This window comes from Pavona decussata, unplaced genomic scaffold (assembly GCF_977016875.1).
Source record: "Pavona decussata unplaced genomic scaffold, jaPavDecu1.1 SCAFFOLD_104, whole genome shotgun sequence".
Lineage (NCBI taxonomy): Eukaryota > Metazoa > Cnidaria > Anthozoa > Scleractinia > Agariciidae > Pavona > Pavona decussata.
In genome coordinates, this window is record NW_028145518.1 from 21,174 (window position 1) to 48,188 (window position 27,015).

A 27,015-nucleotide genomic window follows, 5' to 3' on the forward strand; every position below is an offset into this window, starting at 1 on the left:
CTATAAGGTTATCGGGGTAACCTCTGTTGCGTGGTCTTTGTTTGAATAGAGTGATGTTTTCTTCAAATTTTGTTTTTGAAGAGTTTGTTCTGAGAAGTCTTAAGGCTTCGCCTTTCTGATAAAGCCTTTCCTGACGCCTGGAGGGTGGCAGGAAGAAAAATGCGTGTACTGGAACGTTTCTGTCGGTTTGAAGTCCGTCCGCACGTCAAGTTTTGATTCTTTTTTTAATCTTTTGCCCTTTTATACACATGTGTCAAGGAAAGTGATTTCAATATCTGAAATTTCAGCCGTGAATTTTATGGTCGCATGATTATTGTTGGCTAGCTCTATAAAAGTTTGGATTTCAGTTTTGCTTACGTTCCATAGAAAGAAGACATCATCGATGTATCTCTTCCATGTACGCGGTTTTGTAGCACTACGGATAATTATTTCTGTTTCGATCTCTGCCGTGAAAATATTGGCAAAGGATACTGCCATCTTCTGCCATCTTTATACCCATTGCGGTCCCGTGTCTTTGGAGGTAGTTTTTTTTTTTTTTTTTTATCAAAGATTTAACGTAAAGATTTAACGTTAAATCTGTAAGCCCCAAAATGAAACATTGCGCATTTTCAGCATCACGCAGGATTTCCGTCATATTTTGGGTGTTTTTTCGCTGTTAACACCTTTGTTGGAACGTGATTTGTACTACAATGATTAGGTATAAAATATGTTTCCTCACTGTCTTGTTCTAACTCCCTGACGAAGTCTGTGTTATCAGACGAAACCGGTAGGAGAAAATAAAGAAGTTGACAAGGTCTGTTACTGTGTGCTGCTCACTAGAGTTTATTTAAAAAAAAAAATTAATAAAAAATAAAAATAAAAAAAAAGTCCGAAGTCCGAAGTCCGAAATCCGAAGTCCAAAGTCGGAAGTCCCTGCTCGGCTTTCGTATTTAACAGTGTGACGCCTTCGCTCTTCTTTCTTTTTTTTCAAAGCTCTTCACGGTTCATTCTGCTCCTCTCCTTTGCCTTCTTGTTTCTCCTTCACTTACGCTTTTGCACACCAGGGTGCTCGATTTCATACATCCAAAACAACGGCTTCTACAATTATCAAACACCTAAACCAATTTTCTTTTTTCTTTAAAAAATACTGAGAAATAATAGTTCTTAATTAGGCAATATTGCATTAACTAAGTTTTTTAACAGGATGTGCTAACTCTAAAAATAATTTAAAACAGCAGGACATTACAGCATACTACACGCTGAAATGATAAAAACAAACTTTAACACATGAATACTACAAAAAATGCGAATAATGGAAAATTTCATGCAGATGTTCTCATTAATAAACAAAACAGAACAATATTTAATATATTGGCTTTTCATAGTCAAAGAATATGCTTTACTGGTAAAAACTGGATCATTGAATCGAAATACATTTTCTTGGTCAGTTTACAGAAGAAATAATTTCACTAGCGCTTGTTAGATATGGGATGATTATAGCCAGCTCGGCGCCTTGCCTGCAATAATATAATCTCATAACAAACGCGCGCTTGTGGAGTAAATCTTTTAAGATTGATTTTTAGAAAACAATTGAAGTAATTAAAATTATTTCAATTGTTTCCTTAAAGTAAACGATGCTGGGACGACATTCAATTCTCGTACCGCAATTAACATCATGATTTCCCTGACTTAAGACAGACGTTAAAAAATAACATTTCATTGTGAAGTATAAATTTTGGGAGTTAGTTTCCTTTGTTTCTTCTTGAGGTAGAAATTGTGAAGGAGATGCTATATTAATTATTTTGAGGAGTAAATTACGACTTATTACAGAGGAAGTGCAAACAGCCTGTCCACCCACGAAGCTGACATCATTTAGCAGGTGCAAAGGAAGTACTTTTCTGCGGAAGATATTTGACCAATTTGGCGCTGCACGCTCAGTCTCTTATCGTCCGTTATGGCCAAATGGTGGCTAAATACTCTCGCCTTTTTGGCAAGTTTGAGCTTACTTCTATTCGCATTTGTGGCGGCAAACTCTGACTTCTGTGGGGCTGCTTATGAATCTCAATTTAGTGAGTAGACTAAAGCTAATCGACCTGTTATGTCCTTTCTTCTAATTTGTCCAGACGCAACGATGAAATAATTCTATTTCCTTTTCTTAACAGACCATGCTCTAGTCGGCCACGCTATTAAAACGACTGTTGTTGGTGACGAGTTCGAATGCCAGCTAAAATGCATTGCCAATGGTAGTTGCAAGTCATTTAACGTGCACCCAAGCAGTTCCAAAGCAAACCGCCGCATTTGTGAGCTAAACAACAAAACTCGGCAGATGAAACCAAAAGATTTCAAACCAAAGAAAGGATCGACATACTATGGCTCTGTAAAGGTAAGACTAAACCAAAATACCTACGAGTGGATGGAACGTGTCATAACTAATCAGGGACCTTAACATTTGAATACGCCTACAAGATTAAGGAGATAAATTCCAAATATCAAACCACTGAGAACGTGCGCAGAACACTCTCTCTCTCTCTCTCTCTCTCTCTCTCTCTCTCTCTCTCTCTCTCTCTCTCTCTCTCTCTCTGTCTTTCTCGGCCATCTCTCTCTCTCTCCAATAATTCCTATTAGGCATTCAGCGGCCTTTCTTTCATTTTTTCGCTGGTAAAAACTCATCCATGATCTTAGATAATGGTATTAACATTTGCGTAGTTTGGCGCAACTAAGCATTTAGGACATGGAGAAAACGGCAACCTTGTACGCCATGAAACGTAAAGAAAAGAAAAATACCCTTTCCTTTTGCGCTAATAAAACTGCGCCAAACGTTGCTGACTCAATTTTTTTTGCTTCTGACCAGTCTATGCTTAACGCGAATATTTTATGGACTGCTTGTTGGCGACGCTCCCTAGGGGTTTTCCACCGGTCGGCGGCTAAGTCATGTTCAATAAGGTGCGAAAATTCTGGAGTCTTCAAATGCCCAAAAATCGAGGTTATTTTACTAGTTCATTTTATTTATTTTTTATTTTATACTTATATTTGCTCTTTTTTTTGCATAATCCCTCTATTCCTTTCCTACAAAAGAATTAATAGGCTATTTAGATTTATCGGATTTGAACGAAATTTGGCCGCAATGTTCGTCGCACATCAATGCACCAAATTAGTAATAATAATGATTAATAAAGGTTTATTTGCTGGTGGTTCCAAGGTGTGTAGGGCTTAGTATATGCAATCGTATGAGGCCGGGTAGAATTAAGGATAAATTTTCACGCGTATTTTCAAAGTTTTCCCAAATTGCCCGAATCGCGCAGCGACGAGGGCAATTTGCCAAACCTTTGAAAATACAAGTGACAATTAATCCTCAATTCTACGAGGACTCATTGCGATTAAGCATTTATAAAATAAAGGGCAAAATGTTCGTAAAACTATCGAGGCACTTCGTTAAACACTGAGCCCCGGCCTGGCGTAAATACACTTGCCCGCGTAAGCAAAACAAACAAACAACTAACATGTTTCTTAGCGTACAAAACAGACAAAACGAAAAAAGTTGATTATTATAAAAATAGCAAACGGTGGGTTCAAAGAAGGAACTTGCAGAGAAATTTGTTCCACTGTATTTGATCAGCTCCTTCCCCCCATCAAAAGGGCACTGTTATTATGATTCGGTTATCGTTCGTTGGAAGACGAACGAAGTTTTTTAACGAAAGACATTCGATCAAGTTTTTAGCTTTTGAAATAAATAATCTTTACTGTTTCTTGTAAGAAACGAAAGTTCATCTTTAAGAATTTCTTTATAACTGTAGTACTTGATTTCCAAGTACTTTTGGCACAAACAATTCGGCTTAAATCGGTCCAACTCAAAAGAACCTGAAAGAATTCGTTGTTGCTACAGCAGAAGAAAACGAAGAACCCGATCAAATGTAGAAATGTTTGCTCGGCCAATTAAGAGTGAGTAATTTTGCCCTCGGTGAAAGGAAAACAAAGAAATAAACGCCCTCTACTGTTTCGACCAATCAGCATTCAGTAATTTTGTCCTCTATGCTATAAAATTTCAAAACTCTCAATATTTTTCCTTTGGCGTCTCAGCGGATGACAACCATCGAAAAAGTGTACAGACCATTTTCTCAGGAACCAATGGAAAGATCAAGGAAGCCTCACACACTTTGTTAGCTTATTATCTTGTGATTGATAAAGTTTAGTTTGTTTGGAAATTCCGCAATAACCCAAAGGTTCGTAATTCACTTCAGTAAATAGTCAGTTACTCAGTTTTCAGTCTAAAGGCTTCCGCGTTCCTATATAAACAAAATAGGCTTCAAAAATATCTATTTCAGATTATTCATTTAGCTTTACGGTTAAATATTTGAAACCCGATGCAATTTGCAGGAATGTCTCACACATTGCAATTCACTCACAACACAGGTGTCCTGTATTGACAGTGGCCAACAGCGCCATGGAGAGATGTCGACCGCAAGAAGTAGCGGCCACTGTCACCCGGGATACGCAGGGAAAAAATGCGCTGGTAAGTAACACTTCTACATTCATAAGACGGGTTATCATTATACTTTTAATGTTTAGGCTTGAACAAAAAAAAATCCTCGCTTGGCAACCCTTAATCTCATACCCAGTTATTTGTCTTCGCTTCCGAAGAGTGAGAAGATTTCGGTACGAGATTAGCCAGCCCTAAGTGAAGTGGTAAGATTGTAAATTGAAAGCCTCAGGAAAACACAAAGGAACAAGAAGCTGTAAACAGCTTGTACGCGGGGCGCCTTTAACATTGGTACTTATACGTTGTAGTTAGGTTCTAGCACAAGGCGAAGACCTGCTACATGATGGCAATGAGTGGTATATCTTCAGCTTCGATGTAAGAAATATAAAACAGTACAAAAACCGTTTTCAAAACTTTTCTTTAACTGTACAGTTGGCGTGATCTTAGCCTAAAGTTTTTTTGGTTTAACATTCCCTTTGTTATGAAAGGTGTAAGTGTTGGTTTCGGAGCCGTGTTCGATCATCAAACTTGTATTTGTTTCCCCGAGGCAAGCGCAAATAACAATCACTATTTAAATGGAAATTTAATGCCAGATGAGAATATGGATTTATTGACCACTCACTGATAACAATTTCTCTGTTAACTAATGCCTTGCAGTAGCGATCGGTTCCCATCCAGACCATCCCGCTCAGTCATGCAAACACATCTGGGACGTCGGAATCTCCAACAAAAACGGATGGCACTGGATCGACCCGGAGAGAATTGGCAAACCTTTAAAAGTCTACTGTGACTTAACAACTGAAGGAGGTAGGTCTTTGATAACGCTTCTCTTTAAGAGACACTGAAGCCCCCCTTTCCCCACTGCAGCCCCCCAGTAGGGTGAATGCAATGGCTCCAGGACTTAACATCTAATGGGGAGTGCAATGCCAATGGCATGGGTTCACCACAAACAGAACTGAGGGCACCAGGCCGCCAAATTCGACGGGGCAAAAAAGCCTCCAAAAATTGTGCCCAAATGAACAAAGAAAAAAAAAAATAAAGAGCATGTATTCCAAAGAAATGTCAAAGAACACATTTTCATTGGTTCTTAGTTTCCTAAGGTTTAACCCAGGCACCCTGTTTGGGTCTAACTAAAGTTACCTTCTGTTGGTGTTGATCTTCCAGGCGTAAATTTCTCTACTATCGTTACATTACCAAAATAGTTATTTATAGTGAGCATTGTCTTGACCATAATGAATAGCCTTTGTTTGACCCTAGCATCGTTTACGTTCTTTTGTTTTAGATCATCAAAGCGTAAATTTTTAGAGTTAAAAAAGAGGAAAAATCACACTACCAAAATAACTTACTACAGTTACCACTGTCTTAAACTGAAGACCAAATATAGCTCCTGGCGAAGCGAGCTTAATTAATTTGTTTTGCCGTACGTGAATCGCTCCGGAGCTAATCCGCGCGAGTTCGAGCAAAAAATATATATAAACAATAACACAAACTGCAAGGCTGATACTACGTGAAAAAGTTGACTACAATAGCCTCCATTAGGCGCGAAAATATGTTCAGATATTTGTACGCGGACTTTATCTGTTCCGAGAACCTTACTGTTTTCCGAGAGCAAAGCTCGAGGAAAACCGTGAGCTTCGAGGAACAAATAATGTCCAAGGAAAAATATTTGAGCATAGTTTTAAAGTCAAATGGAGGCTATTGTGTTTATTTTCCTTCAAATATTTTTCACAACACGCGGGATCTTCCAGTCTGTCATACGTCAAACACGTCAAAGTTTGTCAATTGGCTTTCAAAATCCACCCGTCTTTCAATATTCAGATTTCTCTTCAGTCAAAAGCATGTGATTGTGGAAAAAGTACAACATTTGTCTGAAAGGAAAAGAAACATTTTTAATTCCGTTAAAGTAAACGGCAAGATACAAGTAGTAGATAAGGTTACAGGGAATGAACTACTTTTCAACAACAACCATAGGAAACAAGTTTGATAAGCTCACAGCTGCCATAAATCTGATAAATGCCGTTTCTCAAGAGAAACCCACCGTCAAGCCTGGTAAATTTTGCGTAGATCATAACGAGAAAGATCGGCGCGCGCTTCTCGCTTCGAGTCTCCAAGCGGAACAGTCGGCGTTGAACTGAGTCGGCTAGGCTAGTGGCGCAACCGCGCATATAAGAGGGAAGAATTGTTCCTCCGTGTAGAACAAGTAGGAAAATCTCTAGCTAAATTATATTTTTTTTGCCTTTCTTTCTGTGTTTGTTTCTTAACGTTTTTCTACCGTTTTCTTTTTGGCAGGAAAGCCCTTTGTCTCGTGCAAGGAACTTTATAATAACCACAAGTAAGTCAAAAGTTTTGCGGACAACCGTTGTCTCAGGAGAGAAATAAGTCAGGCCGAGGCGGAATCGTTTATAATCTTTTATCGTATTTTATGTCGATTTTAGCAGTTATATTATAATGGCACAACTCAAGATGTGCTAAAGGAGGGATATAATGTTGACATACTGATATAATGTTGACAATGAAAGACATACTGATATTGCAAAATTTCAACACAGCTGGCTTTCAGTCAAACACTTGATAACGTTTGATTTTTATGTTATTAAGCGACCTTTCTGCACCTTTGGCATCTTTAATAGCGGATTCCCTCCATATCTACGTCAAAAAGGAAGGAAGGAAGAGCTAGATATATGATCGCCGCAATAGAATGCTGTAAAATACGAGTTTTGTCATATTTTTCTTAGTGCACAAAAGAATACAATTTTTTTTCTCAGACCCCAAGAAAACAAAGCTTATTTACTCCAAATGCCATCTGGGATGGTTTCTATGTACTGTCACATGTCACGCCATGGGCTTGGAGCATGTGGAGGAGGCGGATGGACGCTGGTCATGAAAATTGATGGCAAAAAGGTATCATGTGACAACCAACTTGTCTTCATGTAGGAATATGGGCATCAATCTTAATACGCAAAAGAAGGTCGCGAATATATGTTCTTTGTACCTTCAGGCCGGCTGTACGAGATATTTGGAATGCTCAATTTACCATTTGACCATCTCCTCTCCGGAAATCGTTCAAAATCTGCTTTCTGAAATCCTTAGAAAATGCTAATAAGGGTCATAAAAGTGATTCGAGAAACTTCGAATTCTTTCAACGCAGATTTATCAAAGCAAGCTTTCGGCTGTTATTAATTAAAGATGGATATGTGAATGATGTAACGTTTTTTAATTTTCCTACACGTTTTCCTTTATATCCACAAAGCCAACGTTTCACTTCAATTCCAAACTCTGGAGCAACCGGGACGACTTCAACCTTCCAGGAGGAAAGGCCTTGTTTGACAATCATGAAACCAAGCTACCAACCTATTGGAACACATCCTTCAGCAAGATATGTCTCGGTATGAAGATCGGACATCAGACAAGATTCATCGTCCTCTCCAAGCGCGCCAACTCCCTGTACTCACTGATCGCCGATGGTAATTACCGCGCCACCTCACTGGGTCGTGACACGTGGAAGTCGCTTATTGGATCGTCAGCCTCGCTGCAGCCCAACTGTAACAAGGAAGGGTTTAACTGTATGTCCGACGAAAGTGGCTATGGCATAGCAAGAATCGGTTTCCTCGGTAATGCCGAAGACAACTGTGTATCTTCTGACTCCAGAATCGGGTTTGGCACGGGAGGGTTACACGACGACTCCAACACGTGTGGAAACGAGGCTATGCACGGTGTAGATAACGGAGACAGGCACATCAAAGCCATGGGCTACATTTTGGTGCAGTAACAATCACAATGAACTAAGAAACTGTGCTTTGTCACAAAGGCTATAAGCCATAAATAAAGTATAGAACAAAGAATTGTAATCAATCCTTTGATGATGATGATGATGATGATGATGATCATGATGATGATCATAATAATAATAATGATAATGACAATGATAATGATAATGATAATGATAATGATAATGATAACGATAACGATAACGATAACGATAACGATAACGATAACGATAATGATAACGATAACGATAACGATAATGATAATGATAATGATAATGATAATGATAATGATAATGATAATAATAATAATAATAATAATCAATAGGAAGAAGCAAAGACTTAGAAAAACATTTGACTATAAAAAATTGCGATAAAACGTTTCGTAAAAACATTATAAAAAGGTTAAAAAACACGACGTTTCGATGTACATTACATCATTATCAAGTGAAATTAAAAATGCAAGATTGCGGCTATAAATACAAAAATGGACAATAGATATTAATTAAAATAGTAGCATTGAAAAATGCTACCGGTTAAACAAAAAGTTTCGCACGTATAGAGTCCGTTTGAGTGTTCAAGCAAGGCTTAAGTTTCTTGATGTACAGCATCTCTCCCGTGATGGTCTGATGCCTGACCTGTACAAACGTTACGTGGATGATACCCTGGCTAAAATGCCTAGTGGTGACGCTGCCTCTGAGTTTCTCAATACTCTGAATGGTCTCCATCCCAGCATGAAATTTACAATGGAACTCCCTGTCAGTGGTAGGATTCCTTTTATTGGCATTGAAATCATCAAGTGTGGGACTAAACTTGAAACTCAAGTTTACAGGAAACAAACGAACAGTGGCTTACTCTTGCATTACCATAGCCATACCGACAAACGATACAACTCTGGTGTCTTTAGTGAAAACAATGTTACATCGCGCATACGCTCTATGTTCCACAACAGAAGCTTTCAATTTAGAATGTAACAAATTGCGCTCAATTTTCAGTCGCCTAGATTATCCTAGGGCTCTCATAGATTCCATCATTAGTGATTTTCTTCGTAATGTATCGGAACAGGCAGCGGAAGAGAAGCCTGAAGGCGGTCGTAAGATCAGAATTATCCTTCCTTTTAAGGATCAAGTAGCTGCCAATGCGGTTCGCAGGCAATTTAACGACCTAAGTAATAAGATTGGCCCCATATTGCAGCCAGTTTTTGTTAGTAGGAAATTAGAACATGATCTTAAGCCTAGGGAAGTTAAGCCGTCGATTGTGAATCAGCAATGCGTTGTTTACTATTTTGCATGTGATCTGTGCGATGCAGATTATGTCGGCTATACAGCCAGACACCTTTTTCAACGCGTTGCTGAGCACAAGAACTCGGCAATTGGCAAACATTTTCTTGAAGCTCACGGGAGCAAACACCTATTGAATCAGGGCCATTTTAACATCTTGAGAAAGTGTCAGAGCAAATTCGATTGTTTGGTATTTGAAATGCTGTACATCAAGAAACTTAAGCCTTGCTTGAACACTCAAACGGACTCTATACGTGCGAAACTTTTTGTTTAACCGGTAGCATTTTTCAATGCCACTATTTTAATTAATATCTATTGTCCATTTTTGTATTTATAGCCGCAATCTTGCATTTTTAATTTCACTTGATAATGATGTAATGTACATCGAAACGTCGTGTTTTTTAACCTTTTTATAATGTTTTTACGAAACGTTTTATCGCAATTTTTTATAGTCAAATAATCAATAGGTTTTTTAATAATCCCTTTTACATCATAACGAAGTCTCAATGCTTTTTACAGTACAAGTCCTTTTATATAAAGCCCTAATCTGAAAACGCTCTCTTAAAAAGAAAAGATTTTAATCTTGACTTTAAACAGTCCACATTGGAACATAGTTTAATGATGCTTGGCAAATCGTTCCAAAGCCTTGGTGCAATGACCGAGAAAGATCTGTCGCCGTAAGAGGCCTTTTTAGTCTTTGGGATAGACAGCAGATTTGAACTACTTGACCATAGCGGACGATGACGCGTGTAATGAAATGAAAAGCAAATTAAAGCTTCCTCTTTCAAAAACAACAAATGCAACACAAAATATTTACTGGTTGTTCTGTACTTTACCAAGAAACGTCTCTGTAGTTTTACATAATTAGTGTCCTTATCGGAAGAAATAAAGTTGGTGATGGGATTAACGTGAGTTGTAAAGGTGTTGACAGAATATAAAATGACAAAAGATAGTTTTTGAAGCAAGGTATTTGCCCAACGCAAGAAAATTCAGTTTTTGTGAGACCGTCCCTTTAACTCCACTGTCCTGTGCAATGATCCGCAATGCAATTGGGGTGGGGGGGGAGGGGGGGGAGGCAATGGCCCTCAGCACATGAAAGCCATGGGCTCTATCTAGGTGCAACTGGTGAGCACTGGAACTCGCAGCAACATTAATGTTGACAACACTAACGGTCTTAACAAGGCAACAAGTGTTAGTCATTGTACTCAGCTGTTTAAAAATATCTTAAATAAGGGGGCGTAAAACTAAAACGGAGATCAAATGAAGATTTCCATGCTTACAAGATCCAAAATGTTTTTTTTTATGATCTTGTTGTTGCTGTTCTTCTTTACATGCTTGAACGAAAGCAATGCCACTGGCATGGTGCGGGAGCTCATAATAGGAGAAACTTTAAAAAGATAATAGTAAAGAAAACACTCTCAGATTCTTGCTCAGACTCGCGTTCCCATAAGTGTTCTCTATCTAGATATATCGGGTCAGAAATGGTTAAAGAAATCTAAGATTGGAGAAGATAGAAGTGGTTGTGGCGGGAACATCCCGAAGAGGCAGGGTCGGGTCCGTAAAAGACTCGAGGGTGCTGACAAGTAAAGTTTTTTTCACAGAGCCCCCGTGTTTCACGTATAACCTCGTTTCCAAGGCTTTTTTTATCCCCCCACCCCAGGGGGCTCGAGGGACAAATGGAGAACAGCTTTAGGCCAGCCTCGTTCCCAGAGCCTACGATTTTGAAACCCGTGGGGGCTCTAGAGACAAGAATGCTGTAGGACAGAATGGTTTTGCGCATGGTTAACAGTTCAGGAAGAGAAACTATAAGGTGTTCGCGATATTCAAATGTTGTCAGGGCCTCTATTGGAATATCAATATTGAGCTTCACAGTGAGGCTTACGGAACACAAACAAAGGAAATTGAACAAAACATATTTTTGTATTTCTGTTGTTTGTGTCCTCTAGGTCTCGCATTCAAGCTGAATTTTAATTTTTATATCTGGCATACAAATTGCAATAATAACAGTATTTACTCGACCAATTAGCACCATTTTTAATTTTAATTAACGGCAGCTGTTTAATTGTTGACACTGATTTATTGACCCTTAGCAGACCGTTCACTCACGCACCATCTGTAAACGTCCTTTTATTACGAGGATGTTTTTATTTTTCATAACATCCAAGAGGGATTTAGGATTGTGATTAGTCTAGATACAAAAACAATTTATGATCAGATAGACCGGGTGTTAGGTTATGTACCAACAGCTAATAAGAGTTAGTTTCTGAAGAAACTATGACGCTGCGTCGGTGGGGAGTGGAAACGAATGTTTGGTAATTTGGTCACCGAAAAGAGATTCGAATGCTTACGTTCCGAGCGAATCGCTTTGACTAAGGGCTAACGCTCGAAACGCAACACTAGAATCTCTTTTGCGTGGCCAATTTACTTTATCAACCGGTTGATAAAGCCAAGTTTTTGTGTCCAGACAGATCTACCTCGCTATTCAATAATCATCGGCGGGGCCCCGAAAAAGGCAGTTAAGGCTTAATTTGGTCGGGTATTTTGCTCGTCTTCTAGTAGCAGTAGTGATATAGTTCCATGGTATGTACTGTGTTTGTCTGATTACAGTACGGCGCGCGTGTAGGGAGGGCGCTTAATCGAAGGTAAGTGTTTAATTTTTAATTGCAGAGGAAACACTGCGTAACTGTGTGAAAGATACCGAAGACGCAACAAGTGTCAGCCTGTGTTCCCCTTAACATTTTACGCGCTTTTAACATGCAGAAAGATCCATTTAGAAGCTTGCTGCAAAGGGTGGTTTCCATTCTTCTGGCTAACTTGCCTAGCGAGGTTGAATCGGCGAGAAAGGCGAGTTGGGAGTCAACCTGCTTGCGATGTGTGCTTTTGGACGAACTAAACTTTTCTGTCAGTTCAAATAACCGGAGAATATAAATATTATGACTTAATTTATTTAATTTAAGCGAAAATCTATAAACCTGTAGGAAGCGGCAGAGAAAACGACTTTAATTTTGAAATTCTGAAAACTTTCATTACGAGTAGTTAAGTTAGGTGTTTTTCTTCCGTGTCAAAATTTAATGAAATTTAGACTCGTTTGCATTACTAAGTAGACATAATCAAACTTTCTCGGTCGGTCAAACACTGCCAGTGTTGGGGACTAGATTTTTGGCTACACCGCGGATTTCTCACAATAATTGTTTTGCTAATGTTGGATCAAAAATTCTTCTTTCCACTTTTCAGTTAAGCGGCCTTTATTGTTATGGAATTCAGATTTTCGGAAATGAAATTGACAGCGAAATTAAGCTTGTAACTTTTACTTCCTTCAGCAAATAATATTACTAAAAATAAGTCACACGTATTGTTTAATTAAAAACATCATTTGTTGCAGAAACTTCGTTGATTAATTCACCTCCGAAGAAGTGTATTCCATAACAGACAACTTGCTGTTGCTATCGCCCCGATCGTGCTCTTTTTTATCTTTCAAAAACAGCGAAATTCGGATGAGAGGGACTGATATGCTACTTGAGAGCGGCGCCATTTTAGAGTTTAAGAATTATAGAGAGCATTATCTTTCCTGTGTACAAAAAACTGAACATTGTACTAAAATTCGCGTCTCAGAAACTTACAATTTACTTTCAAGGAAAGATTAATTTTGTTACAGTTACCGACGACATCGAAATTCACGCCTAGATTGCAAAATAAACCCGCTTTTCCATATTTATCTTATTTTATTTAGTCTTTATTTAATCACGGACAATTCATCGCCTAAAGCGAAATAAATTATTACAAAGTTAATAATAATACAATTGCCAGCTTTTAGAACTCATAACTTAAGCATCGACAATTGTCAAAACAATACGCTTACCCATGCATGGAGTTTCGTCTCAAATTTTGACATGAAGCAAAAAATCGTCAGTAAAGACAGCTAATCTCCCATCAAACAAAACGTTTTTGTGGAATTAAATAATTCCGCGGACGGAATTCCTATGTAGTAAAATACATGTCGCGCCATTATTGAAATATTCTATTGAGTTCAACTTAAGAATTGAATGTTTCTATTGTTGTGTCTTGATGGAGAAAACGAAATTATCTGAATTAATTACCGTCAGATTTCGGACTGGTCAGTATATTGATTAATATAAATTGATTACGCTGAACTAGTGGTTGCCGTAGACAAATTTCTTTTCTCTGAGATAATCTTCGCGATGCTATTTAATTGTTACTGTTAAAGAAAAAGTGCGTCTCTCGAGTGATTCATTTCAAAACCGATTTATCCTCAAAAGAGAAAACATTAGCCTGATTGAATTAAAAATTACTATAAATGTGGTTAACTTTGATTGGCTGTAGCTGACTGCTGCCAGGAAAATTTTCGCGTTCCGGAACATCCGCAACAGAAATGAGGTGGACTATAGATCATAACAACTCATTTGAGACACTGCGTGAGAATCTTTAGGAAGTACGTTTATCAACAGTGTTATCGACAAAATGCGAGTGCTCCGTAACGTTTGGTTCTTTGTACTCGTGATTGTAACCACCGAGGTCGCGCGGCAGACTTCCTCAAACGCTGTCGAGAAAGCCATAAAATCTCTGGGAAACAAGTTTGATAAGCTCATAGCTGCCGTAAATGCCATTTCTCAAGGGAAAGCCACTGTCAAGCCTGGTAACTTTTGCGCAGATCATTTTAAGAAAGATTAATTGGCGCGCGCTTCTCGCTTCGAGTCTCCAAGAGGCACAGTCGGCGATGAACTGACTCGGCTATGCTTGTGGCGCGACCGCGCATATAGAAGAGAAGGGTTGTTCTTCCGTGTAAAACTAATGGGAAAATCTCTAGTTTTAACTATATTTTTTGCTTTTCTCTCTGTGCTTGTTTCTTAACGTTTTTCTATCGTTTTCTTTTTGGCAGGAAAGTCCTTTGTCTCGTGCAAGGAAATTTACAATAACCACAAGTAAGTCAAAAAATTGCAGGCAGCCGCTGTCTCAAGAGCAATAAGTCAGGAAATGCAAAAGCGCTTAGCATCTTTTATTGTGATTCTTTGTATATTTTAGCAGCTATATAATGATGGCACAACTCAAGATATGTTAAATGAGGGAGATAATGTTGTTTCATGCACGGCTCATACTGATATTGTGAAATTTTAACAGAGCTTCCCTTAGTCAAACATTTGCAAAGTTTTTTTTTATTGTTATTAAGCGAGCGTTTCGCACTTTTGGCATCTTTGGTAGCAGATTCCCTCCATATCTACGTCAAAAACCGAAGGGAGGAAAAACTAGATTCATTATCGCCGCAATTGAATGCCGACAGATATTTAAGTAAAAATCGGAATTTTGTCACATTTTTCTTAGAGGTCAAGCTTAGTGCAGAAAGGAATACAATTCTTTTGTTATCAGGTCCCAAGGAAACAAAGCTTATTTTCTCCAAATACCCCTTTGGGGAGGTTCCTGTGTACTGTCACATGTCACGCCATGGGCTTGGAGCATGTGGAGGAGGCGGATGGACGCTGGTCATGAAAATTGATGGCAATAAGGTATCACATGACAACCAACTGTTTGCTGACGTGTATGTAGGAATATGCACGTAATATAATCTTGATCCGTATATTTCAAAGAATTGCGAAAATGTCTTTTGTACCTTCACGAGTTGTACGAGATATTTGGATACTCAGTTTTACATATTTGAGCGTTCATTCTCCGCCGGGAAACTGTTCAAAATCAGCTTTCTCAAAATCCTCGGAAAATGTTAATGAAGGTCATGAAAGTGATTCGAGAAGATCTGAATGCTTTCAAAGCAGATTTATCGCAGTAAACATTTGACGAAGTGTTTTCCAAAGGTGAATATGTAAATAGTGTAACCTATTGTAATTTTCCACAAAATCCGCTCTCCGGAAATCGTTCAAAAATCTTCTTTCTCGTGCCAAAACCGCAACTAGAAATGTTAATGGCAATGAAATAGTGAAGAGAAACTCAGAATGCTGTCAAAACAAATTTCTTAGAGCAAATTTTCGACAAATTGGTGAAAATGTGAATAGTTTAACGTACTGTAATTTTTCTTTTTTTTTTTTTCCACTTAGCCAACGTTTCAATTCAAGTCCAAACTCTGGAGCAACCAGGTTGACTTCAACCTTCCAGGTGGAAAGACTTTGTTTGACAATCATGAGACCAAGCTACCAACCTACTGGAACACGCCGTTCTCTAAGATCTGTCTCGGTATGAAGTTCGCACATCAGACAATATTCATTGTCATCACCAAGCACGCCAACTCCCTGTACTCACTGATTGCTGATGGTAATTACCGCGCCACCTCACTGGGTCGTAACACGTGGAAGTCGCTTCTCGGTTCTTCTGCATCCTTGCAACGAAACTGTAACAAAGAAGGGTTCAACACTGTGGGTAAATATAGTGATTCTCCCAGAGCCAGAATCGGTATCATTGCTAATGAACAAAATGACTGCATTACTCCTGATTCCAGAATCGGTTTTGGTACTGGAGGAAACCCTTTTAACTCCATCACGTGTGGAAACGAGGCTGAATATAAATCTGGAGGAGATAACGGAAAAAAGCACATCAAAGCCATGGGTTACATTCTGGTGCAGTAACAATCGCAAGGAACTGAAACACTGAGCTTTGTCATAAAGGTCATAAGCCATAAGTAAAGTAAAGAACAAAGCCTTGTAATCCTTGACAAGCAAATTAAAGCTCTGTCTTTCAAAAACAACAAACGCAAAAGAAAAATCTGTACTGGTTATATTATTCTGCACTTCAACAAGGAACATGGATGCAGCGTTGATTAGTTTCTTTATAGAAGAAATAAAGTTGGTGATGGGACTGACTTGAGTGGTAAAAGTGTTGACAGGAAAGAGAATAAGCAAAGTATTTGCCCAACGCAAGAAAATTCAGTTTTTGTTAGTCAATCTTCTAAACATCATTGTCTTGGGAAATGAGCCACAATGCACTCAAATAAATTGTCCATCCAGATCCCTTTCTCACGAAAGTCAACTAAAAGGTCTGAAGTCGCTTGTTAGGGTGTGTAAGAGATTAAGTTTCTGGTTTCTTATCAATAAATCTACTGTTACCGAACTCTTTTACAGCTCGATACTAGGAAACTTTGGTTTGACTTCTAGATTGGGTTCTTTGAAAATACACCCAAACTAAGAGATTGAATCAGTTAAAATATCATCTAGTCAGTTCACCCGAAATTTGGGCGGCAGGAGGGAAGATAGGGAGGGAAGGGGGGGGGGGGGGGAGTTAGCCTACCCAAAGACTAACGTTTGCTAGAAATTTTTACTTTCCTAGAACGGCGGACAGTTTGGTAGAGACTTTATCAGCAGATAGAGTGAGAAAACTGCCAACAAAAATAGCGCTAGGGGTGCAGTTTGGCTGCAATTACGGTCTAGTTGATCACTCAAAAGAACACTTGTGGTTTTATGTTGATGGCGCGGACTCGGCGGGGGGTAACCATTCAAAAGACAGTTGTTCAGCAAAGTATTCAATGCTTAAACTTTGTATAACGGAAAGTGGAAATTTTATCAGCCCAATGTAAAGTCATCCTTACTCCCCTTACGGCCCAACTTTGTTTGAGAAGAAAAATACAAAAGGGAAAAAAGAATGAAAGTAAAAACCCCTCTGGGACAAAGGTTGCCAGGACAACCGATTTACCTACTTTAAAACATTTCCATTTAAAATATCACTTGTACCTAGGCTTTCTTCGGTATCTTCTTTAATATACTCTTACACCCTTTTACTGCTAAACGTCAGAGCACTTTTTTTCGGCGACGAAATGAAAGTTCATACCAGCGAATTTTTTAGTTGACCGTTAGGTCTAAAAAATTTTCCTGGATTTTGTATGGCGCTTTTGTTATTTTCGTTGCGGGTGGTTTTGTTTTGGGAATATAGACACATTCTGCTAAACATTCGTTTTTACCACCAGAAAGCCAAGAGCGTCGCGCATGCGCAACGTATACCATTCATCTCAAGGTTTCTTTCGGTGTATATCAATAAAATAAATTTTAAACCAAGTATAAAATTGAACCACAACATATATTCATTGGGATGGCCTTTAATATCTCGTCTCAGATAGAAATTCGGATTTAGTCGTGAAGAAAATCTGCAGTTTTCTTCATCAAAAATTTTAGCTTAAAATTTCGTCAAACTGGAAAATTAATTCTTTTAGTTTTCGAAGGGGCAAACTTGTCCTTAAAACGTCTGCCAGCATTTTCGCTATATACGCAATAGCCTTTTTTCATCTTCGGAGATTCAGGGCCGCAGTTAGTCGGGTAGAAGGTATTTTCATGGTCCAAAGTTTACTATGAACCTGTTCTTTCAGTAAACTTTCGACCATGAAAATCCCTTCTAACCGACTTTGAACCCTTGGTTCAGCGGTGGCCCGATCGAGACGCGGCACATCGCTGGAGACTGGGTCCTAGCTTGTGAAGGTTCCACGTTTGGAGGAGCTTGCGGGTTGAGCTGGGTTGAAGACCTTCGGAAAGTAAAATTTAGACCAGTTGTCAGTTGTTTTGCTCAGTGTTTGTAGCACCGTGGGCGAGAAACCGTTAACAGATTCAGAAAGGAAAAAGCAAACCTCAATTCGAAGGCTCCCAGTTGTGGAGGACGTTACCAGCATCAAGAGCTATCAAGAAATCCTTCAACCGCCATTTGCCCTGCTCACTTGTGAAGGATCGAAATGTGGCGACGAATAGTATTTCTTTTCAAATTAAAGCTTTGAGATGATCTCTGGAAAATGCGTGGTTGATACTTCCCATGTTGGTTTTGTATTCCAATAGCCACTGCTAATACCTTCTTTTATTACATATTATGTGTGGATATCAGTGTGAAAAAGCCATGACTAGAAATGATACCCGTGAAGTGATATGATATCACTTCACTGCAGTGAAATGATATCATATCACTTCACTGTTTGAATTGTCCACTCAAATAAACTGTAATAATTTGGTTGAGCCAATCGGGTTGCACGTTATATTTTAGCTGACGCCTGGCTTCAAATTTGGCGGGAAGAATTAAAAGAACGATACGCTTAACTTTCCCCTCTTTCTTGTATGTATTTACATTTATACACCATTATTAAATGCAACTTTCTTGTACTTCAACTTGGTGGCTTGATTTTTTTAAGCATGTAATATGTAATAAACAAATTATTGCATGTTAACAGCCTGATATTGTTTTTATTCACTCGTTTTAATACCATATCGCTCACTCGCTCGAAGACTCGCTCGTTCGCGACATGGGATTAAAAACTCGTGAATAAAAACGATATCAGGCTGTTAACATGTAATAATCTATATTTCCCATATAGTTATAAGCTGCGCAAAAATGCCTTTTAGTAGGTAGGCACCGTCCTTAAGAAATAGAGCTTCACAGGCCATCTCGAGATGCGCAGTACGTATGTGCAAAAGCAAAAGGAAACATCGCCTTTAAAAAATAATAATAAAGAAAACACTCTCAGATTCTTGCTCAGAATCGCGTTTGCATAAGTGTTCTCCATCTGCATGTCGGGTCAGAAATGGTTAAAGAAATCTAAGATTGGGGAAAATAGAAGTTGTTGCGGCAGGAACATCTCGAAGAGGCAGGGCTGGACCCCTAAAAGGCTCGAGAGTGCTGACCAGTACAGTTTTTTTTTCACAAAGCCCTGTCTTTCATATCCAACCTCGCTTCCAAGGTTTTTCATTTCCCCACCCCAGGGGGAGAGAGAGACAAATGGAGAACAGCTGTAGGACCATCCTTGTTCCCAGAGCCTACGATTTTATTTTCAATTATCTGAACAACGAAGTAATTCAGTTAAACAGTTGGATAGGACTAGGACAGAGTTAGTGAATGTTAGGTTAAGGTAAAGATTATAATACGCCAGTCTGCAATCTTTGATAAGTGATGAATAAAACGCTAAATGCTAAATGACGTTCAGTTTAGCATTTTATTTCCACTAGGAATTCTTATAACTTTTCTTTTTCACACTTTTAGGTGTATATATTTCATGTTCGCGCTTTTTATTCATCACTTGTCAAAGATTGCAGACTGGCAATCGAAAGCTCCTTTTGACCCTTTTTTAAACTTTTAACCAGAGAACGCTTAAAATCTTATATCTACACAGGGTAATGGGCTCCTGATCTACATTGTTGTTGAATTTTTCGGAAAAATACAACCTGCAGAATCTTCCTTCTTTTCTTTTGTATGAATGGAAAGATCACATTAAACTGTAACTGAACCTTTCCTGGGGGATCTCTTTACCTATAAATAAACCAAATTGATCCACTCATGCTAGCCCTCCATTAACTTCTTATCTTTGATCTTGCATTCTCAAACTCATTAATAATTCATCAAGAGAAAACAAAGAAAATCACTACCGTGACCGTGGTTTGGATATGTGATCCTAATTACCATAAAATTTTGCCAACTTTAGCCTTGAATTTCTCCAAGAATTATTGATCATTTGAGAAGCCATATCAAACACTCGAAAGTGTGTTTCATCAGATATCCAAACACCTCGGAGTCGTTTAAAAAAAAATCGGCTGCGCCTCGTTTTTTGAGCCTACTTCTCAGTTTTTGGATATCTAATGAAACACTCTTCCTCGTGTTTGATATATTACTTTAAAGAACGCTTCTCTGTAAAATTAAATCAAACGATGTGGGAAATGAAAATTTTTTACCTCCTCACAAATCTGGGATGTGAAGAGATCTTCAGGGGGGATGTTCCAAAACGATCTTTATTAACGTCCTTACTTCATTGTTACCATGGTAACATCAGTGGTTTGTTTTTATTAACACACTAAAACTTAAGACTTAGACCAAAGTTAAAACAGTTATTCAACTTTACAAAAATATATGTGGCTTTTTGTTTAATCATTTGTAAAAAAAAAAAAAAAAGAAGAATTAAGCGGTCAATGAAGTAGACCGTGTTTCGGCCATTTTAATTGATGGGTAAAACAGGCAACATATCTTTTTTCTTACATTTTACCACCACACTGGTAGGTCTATAGAAATTTCTATAGATACGCTTGGATAAAAATAATTGTGTCTCTTACATTTTACCCATGCTAGATCTATGGAAATTTCTATAGACACGCTTGGAAAAAAATAATTGTGTCTCTTACATTTTACCACCACACTGGTAGATCTATAGAAATTTGTACAGTACCTCTTTTAAAGGGAAATTCTAAGCAAAGGAGAACGTTTCATATTTACTGACAGTGTAAACATATTATGTCCAACCTCTAAACAGCTGCTCTAGACGTTGTACATCAGTTGAACGTTTTGTTCATCTATTCTTTTTATTCTTCCGGACTTCATTTTTACGGAACGATGTCAAGAGTGTCTGATTTCACCACTGACCTTCTCTGGATGATGGGGCACTGGAACTGATTTCCCTCCATTTCTTAAAAAAAAATTTATATAACGTGTTAAAACCTTTAATACCAACACTGTGTCTGGATGTTCGGTAACTCGACATGATTTTTAAAATACTCCGTGTCCGGCAGTGTAATAATTTCTCAATTTCAGGTCGATTGCTATCTTTGTTCTGGTTTGCGATTCAGAAAACGAACGTCTTTGGCGGCCGATCATTCTGCGAGCTTAGACATGCTATGAAATCACTTGACACAACAAATGGAGGACTGTAAATCGTAAATCGATTTAAGCATTTGATTTTTAAAGGCGACAATAGCGTTTGTGACCGATTAAGACTGGGGTGGAGACTGCGTTTTTTCCCTTTGGTGTATGTCTTAAGTTGTAGTATATTAAAAGACTCAAGAAATGGTGTCTTACATTTGGCACTTTTCACAGCCGCTTTTGAATTCAAAATTAATAGGTTTTTGTGGTGCCGACAAACAACTGATGTTACCATGGCAACAATGAAATGAGGACGTTAACAAAGGTCGTTTTGTAACATCACCCCTGAAGATTACTTTGCATACCAGATTTGTGAGGGGGTCATAAATGTTCATTTCCCACTTTGTTTGATTTTCACAAGGAATTGTTCTTAATTATTATTTTTCTTAGAAGCTGTGTTGTTTTCCTTCATTTTAGCCGCGGCCGTAAAGAAGACTAGTCGTGAAAAATAATATAGGCAGGAACTTGCATTTAATTATTAATTATTGTTAATTCGAAGAACGAAATCACAAACGTTCCATGCCAGATTGTCGCTAAAAGGGTGTGAAGTACACTCAAATTGTTCCCTCAGATTCACGCACAATTCTCCAGTACACGAGATTGCTAGTTATTACACCTGTACAAACAGTTCTGTTAGCTGGTGTTGGGCAACTTAGCACTGGAGTGGGGTTTTGTGCCGGAGGGTATAACAGTATTTGTACCATCATGGTTTTGAAAATGATGTTAATGTTTTGGAGTACAATCGTATTGTTCCGGCGGATCCACGGGCAATTCTGCAGTTCACAAGGTTGGTACAGTCTGTTAGTCATTGTTCAACACCTGTAAGGCAAAGGAACCTTTTTATATCTTGCTCTGTGGTTTATTATGATCATGGCATGGATGATTAAACGACTGGGTTTTGAAATCGAATGAAACTTCATAAATAATACCTTGCAATCCTTGTGAGTTAGTTAAAACTTTTTACAACTAGCAAAGTGGACTTCCACTAGGCCGAACTGTCAACGGAAGCAAATTTTTCAGTGTTCGAAAGTGTGAGCCGTTGAGACGACCATTAGTAGTGCGAGTATGTGTTTGGCGAAAAATTCCAAACCACGAATTCAGCTATAATTCTAAGTTTTGGTACACACTCGGAGAAAAGTACACGAGACTTGTTGCTGGAAGTAGTTCCGGCGACTTATCTTATCTTGTGACCGAACTACCCATTTTTCGCCAAAAAAAAATAACCTTGTCGCAAAAAACGGATGCTTCGTCTCTACGACTTGTCGCACGAATTCTCAACTGCTTAGGAGAGAATTAAAACGGCAAGTGCTTGGAACTTGTTCCCTTGTTCCCTTGTTTGTCCCTTGTTGTAAAATATTCGTTGGACATAGCCCCTGCGGACAGTCCCCTCGTGCCAATACTTACAAGTGAATTTTTCCAGGGACCGTGAAGTCACAGCGACCTGTCCCTTCATGTGGGCTAATGAAGAAACGACTTATGCGTTAACTCTCGTAAATGTTTTCTCACAAAACTGCAACGAATAATCGGTATAACGATCCAAAAATAGGTTGTTTGCTAAGGGCAATTGGTCGCGCGAGACTTTTGTGTGCGAGGTTCCGCTTTATATTCACTGTTTGTTCTGCGTGTTAACTCCTTCGCGCGTAACCAATTTTCTACACAGCAAAACGTAGACGCCGCTAGGGTTGAATGCCAACCCAACTTAATTCTACTCTTATACTTGAGAACAAAGCAAACTGGATAGTTGAAGAAAAAGCTTAGTACCACATGAAAACCTACATGGCTCAAATTGCAAATTACCGCGGGCGGAAGCTCTAAATGTTAGCAAGTGATAATGTAAGTATTTAAAAAAGAAATCTTAACAAAAAGCCAAACAATTGTCCGTAAACCTTGGCTAAGAAACATAGTTAGTTTTCTTAGCCTTCAATACCAGTTGTTCTTTTATAATTTTCTGATGAGAACCCGTGACTTTTAAATTTAGAATGCGAAATTAAGTTCGTAGTAAAGGTAGTAAAAATAAAGGAAAGACGACCATCGAAAACGTGAGCAGAATGTCATAAAATCTAGCAGGTGGCTTACTGACTAATTGACGGTAATTATACACGTAATTAGCTTTGGCTGTTCTTGTAGACAATTCATCACGGAGAACTTTAGTGATGTCGATTAAAGCTTCCCCTTCATTCAAACGGACCAAAGCAGAATTTGGGTTTAGCAGGTCGACCATTCGGTCCCAAAAGGCAAAAATAAAACGAATGCACTTATATCGTTTGCCATGAGATTACTTTTCTTTCTATGCTAAAGTCTCTTCTTGCAATATGAGCTTTAATAGTTACTTTTCAGTTTCAATCATATTTTTGTTTTAATGTCGACTCTCCACCTCTCAGATGGTTGTCGCCAACTGGAGTTCATGCCAGACTATAATTATGATGGTAAACGTTTAAAAAATCACGTGATACAAACCGCTGATGTCACAGTGGAAGGTTCGTGCCGTACCCTCTGCTACATGGAACCCAACTGTGTCAGTTATAACTTTAAAACAAAATCAAGCGACAATGGAAGACACCACTGTGAACTGAACAATGCTACTCATGAAGGTGACAAACACGACAAGCTGGTAAACGAAAAAGATTTTGTCTTTCGTGGAGCAAAGGTCAGTTTTGGAGTTACTCAAGTGTTCGTATAAGTGCTGAATTTGGTGAAACTATTATATTATTATAAGGTCGGGGCACAATAGGGTTCAGGAACAGTTTTTCTCGTGTGGCTTCTTCGCTTTTATATAAAAAAAAAATTTCCTACAACACGTTGCATGAAATTACGCTTATTTGAATTTGTGCGCTATAAAGCGGGGACAATTAGTGAACCAAAATTTTCAATGTCGCATGCCGCTACAAAAATATTGCATTGCACACGAAGCCGGAGGAATGTGCCCGATTCATGTCTGCTAGTGTACACCGACCTTAATGGCGTTTCAATAAATAAATTTAACAATTATGTGATGTCTAAATCAACAAATTAATCTCCAGCATTAATGCTAACATATGGCATGTATTTTCCTCCTGTTTTAGGACGCTTGTTTGAAGAATTCTTGCAAGAACAATGCAACTTGTCAAACAGGTTTCACTGACAAAGGATATCGCTGTGTGTGTGCAGGTGGATTCAAAGGAACTTATTGTGAGAAAGGTAGGAATCTTAACATACAATTCTGGATTTCTTTCTGTGTTGGTCTGTTTACATTCAAAAATCAAAATATATCACCTTACAGTTCACTAAATCCAAAAGAATCTGCTATTAAGCAAGGAATCCTGTCTGAGTCTTAACTAGCCTTAGATACAAAATTCCCCAAAAATGGGTAAAAAATTATTTCTGGAATTTCCCCCAAAAAAACTCTCAAATGTTTGAAAATATTTCTAAATTCTGGAAATTTTTAAATCAGTTTATATACATTTTAATAGTATGACAAAAGCATAATGAAGATGTAACAAGAAGGCTGATAACCATAAAACAACTAAAAATTAATAAATGGTAAACGTGCGACCATCAAGTTATGCATGCACGCAGGAGGTTGCTAAACACGAAAGAAGCGTAAGAGTCGCTCGAGGCGTAGCCCAGAGCAACTATTGGTCCTTGAGAGCGTAGCAAACCTCCCAAGTGCATCCATAACTCGATGGTGACACAGCTGTATGCGCTATCGTAAATGCCATTTCTCAAGGGAAACCCGCCGTCAAGCTTGGTAAATTTTGCGTAGATCATTATGAGAAAGATTGGCGCCCCCCTCTCGCTTCGAGTCTCCATGCGGCACGGTCGGCGATAAACTGAGTCGGCTAGGCTGGCGGCACGACCACGCATATAGAAGGGAAGGGTTGTTCTTCCGTGTAGAACAAGTAGGAAAATCTCTAGCTCCAAATGTATTTTTTGCCTTTCTTTCTGTGCTCGTTTCTTAACGTTTTTCTACCGCTTTCTTTTTGGCAGGAATGTCCTTTGTCTCGTGCAAGGAAATTTACAATAACCACAAGTAAGTCAAACATTTTGGAGAGAGCCGTTGTCTCAGGAGCAACAAGTCAGGAAATGCGGAAGCGTTTAGCATCTTTTATTGCATTCTATGCGGATTTTAGCAGTTATACAATAATGGCACATCTCAAGAATTAGGCATACAATGTTGTTTCATGCACGGATCATACTTTTAGTCAAACACTTGATAAAGTTTTTCCTTTTGTTATTCAGCAAGCATTTCGAACCTTTGGCACCTTTAGTAGTAGATTCCATCCAAATCCACGTCAAAAGTAAGGAAGGAAAAAACTACATTCATTATCGCCGCAATAGAACGCTGACAGATATTTAAGTAAAAATTAATAAAATATTTGAATAGAAATCGGAGTTCTGTCATATTTTTCTTAGAGCTTAACCGAAGTGCAGAAAGAAATACAATTCTTTTTTTTTATCAGGCCCCAAGGAAACAAAGCTTATTTACTCCAAATGCCATCTGGGAAGGTTCCTGTGTACTGTCATATGTCAGAACATGGGCTTGGAGCATGTGGAGGAGGCGGATGGACGCTGGTCATAAAAACTGATGGCAGTAAAGTATCACGTGACAAGCCAACCGTTTGTCTTTATGTAGGAATATGGACATCAATCTTTATATACAATAGGAGGTCGCGAATATGTGTTTTGTACCTTCACGAGTTGTACGAGATATTTGAATCGCTCAGTTTAATGTTTTGACCTTCCATCTCCGGAAATCGTTAAAAATCAGCTCTCTCTCAAAATCCTTAGAAAATGCTAATGAAGGTCATAAAAGTAGTTCGAGAAACTCCGAATTCTTTCAAGGCAGATTTATCACTTTAAGCTTTCGGCTATTGTTTTTTAAAGGTGGATATGTGAATGTTGTAACTTATTTTAATTTTCCTACATGTTTTCCTTTACTTCTACCAAGCAAACGTTTCACTTCAATTCCAAATTCTGGAGCAACCGGGACGACTTCAACCTTACAGGAGGAAAGACTTTGTTTGACAAACATGAAACCAAGCTACCAACCTACTGGAACACATCCTTCTCCAAGATCTGTCTCGGTATGAAGATCGGAGATCAGACAAGATTCATCGTCCTTTCCAAGCGCGCCAACTCCCTGTACTCACTGATCGCTGATGGTAATTACAGCGCCACCTCACTGGGTCGTGACACGTGGAAGTCACTGATCGGATCGTCAGCCTCCCTGCAGCCCAACTGTAACAAGGAAGGGTTTAACTGTATGTCCGACGAAAGTGGCTATAGCATAGCAAGAATCGGTTTCCTTGGTAATAACGAAAACAACTGTGCATCTTCTGACTCCAGAATCGGGTTTGGTACAGGAGGGTTTCACGACGACTCCAACACGTGTGGAAACGAGGCTATGCACGGTGTAGATAACGGACTCAGGCACATCAAACATTCTGGTGCAGTAACAATCACAAGGAACTAAGAAACTGTGCTTTGTCACAAAGGCTATAAGCCATAAGTAAAGTATAGGACAAAGAATTGTAATCAATCCTTTGATGATGATGATGATAATAATAATAATAATACTAATAATAATAATAATAATAATAATAATAATAATAATAATAATCAATGGGTTCTTACATCATAGCGAAGTCTCAATGCTTTTTACAGTACAAGTCCTTTTATATAAAGCCCTAACCTGAAAACGCCCTCTTAAAAAGAAAAGATTTTTTAATCTTGATTTAAAACAGTCCACAGTGAAACATTGCTTAATGATACTTGGTAAATCGTTCCAAAGCCTTGGTACGATGACCGAGAAAAATCTCTCGCCGTAAGAAGCCATTGTAGTCTTTGCGATAGACAGCAGATTTGAACTACTTGACCGTAGCAGACGATGACGCGTGTAATCAAATGAAAAGCAAATTAAAGCTTTTTT

At 38.5% G+C, this 27,015-nt stretch overlaps 3 protein-coding genes across 4 annotated transcripts; all 3 read left to right on the top strand.

The window, feature by feature from the left end:
• Positions 1-1,827: 1,827 nt before the first annotated feature.
• On the top strand, positions 1,828-8,332 carry LOC146471406 (uncharacterized). Its single transcript, XM_085120904.1, has 7 exons — positions 1,828-2,048; positions 2,142-2,362; positions 4,390-4,489; positions 5,114-5,263; positions 6,746-6,788; positions 7,222-7,357; positions 7,707-8,332. Exons 1-7 carry the CDS (start codon positions 1,934-1,936, stop codon positions 8,223-8,225), a joined length of 1,284 nt encoding a protein of 427 aa, XP_084977030.1. The 5' UTR covers positions 1,828-1,933; the 3' UTR covers positions 8,226-8,332.
• LOC146471407 (putative skeletal organic matrix protein 5) lies at positions 6,492-16,321 on the top strand. Of its 2 annotated transcripts, none has more exons than XM_085120912.1 (4): positions 6,492-6,505; positions 14,398-14,440; positions 14,883-15,019; positions 15,563-16,321. In XM_085120912.1, the coding sequence occupies exons 3-4, from the start codon at positions 14,948-14,950 to the stop codon at positions 16,085-16,087; spliced, it is 597 nt and encodes a 198-aa protein (XP_084977038.1). In that variant the 5' UTR covers positions 6,492-6,505; positions 14,398-14,440; positions 14,883-14,947; the 3' UTR covers positions 16,088-16,321. The 2 variants fall into 2 exon arrangements, with proteins under 2 accessions (XP_084977038.1, XP_084977037.1); XM_085120911.1 differs by lacking the exon at positions 6,492-6,505 and adding an exon at positions 13,826-14,154.
• Positions 16,322-21,604: 5,283 nt separating this feature from the next.
• On the top strand, positions 21,605-26,559 carry LOC146471408 (uncharacterized). Its single transcript, XM_085120914.1, has 6 exons — positions 21,605-21,894; positions 23,489-23,754; positions 24,170-24,284; positions 25,074-25,116; positions 25,547-25,682; positions 26,035-26,559. The coding sequence occupies exons 1-6, from the start codon at positions 21,813-21,815 to the stop codon at positions 26,557-26,559; spliced, it is 1,167 nt and encodes a 388-aa protein (XP_084977040.1). The 5' UTR covers positions 21,605-21,812.
• The last annotated feature ends 456 nt before the right edge of the window (positions 26,560-27,015 follow it).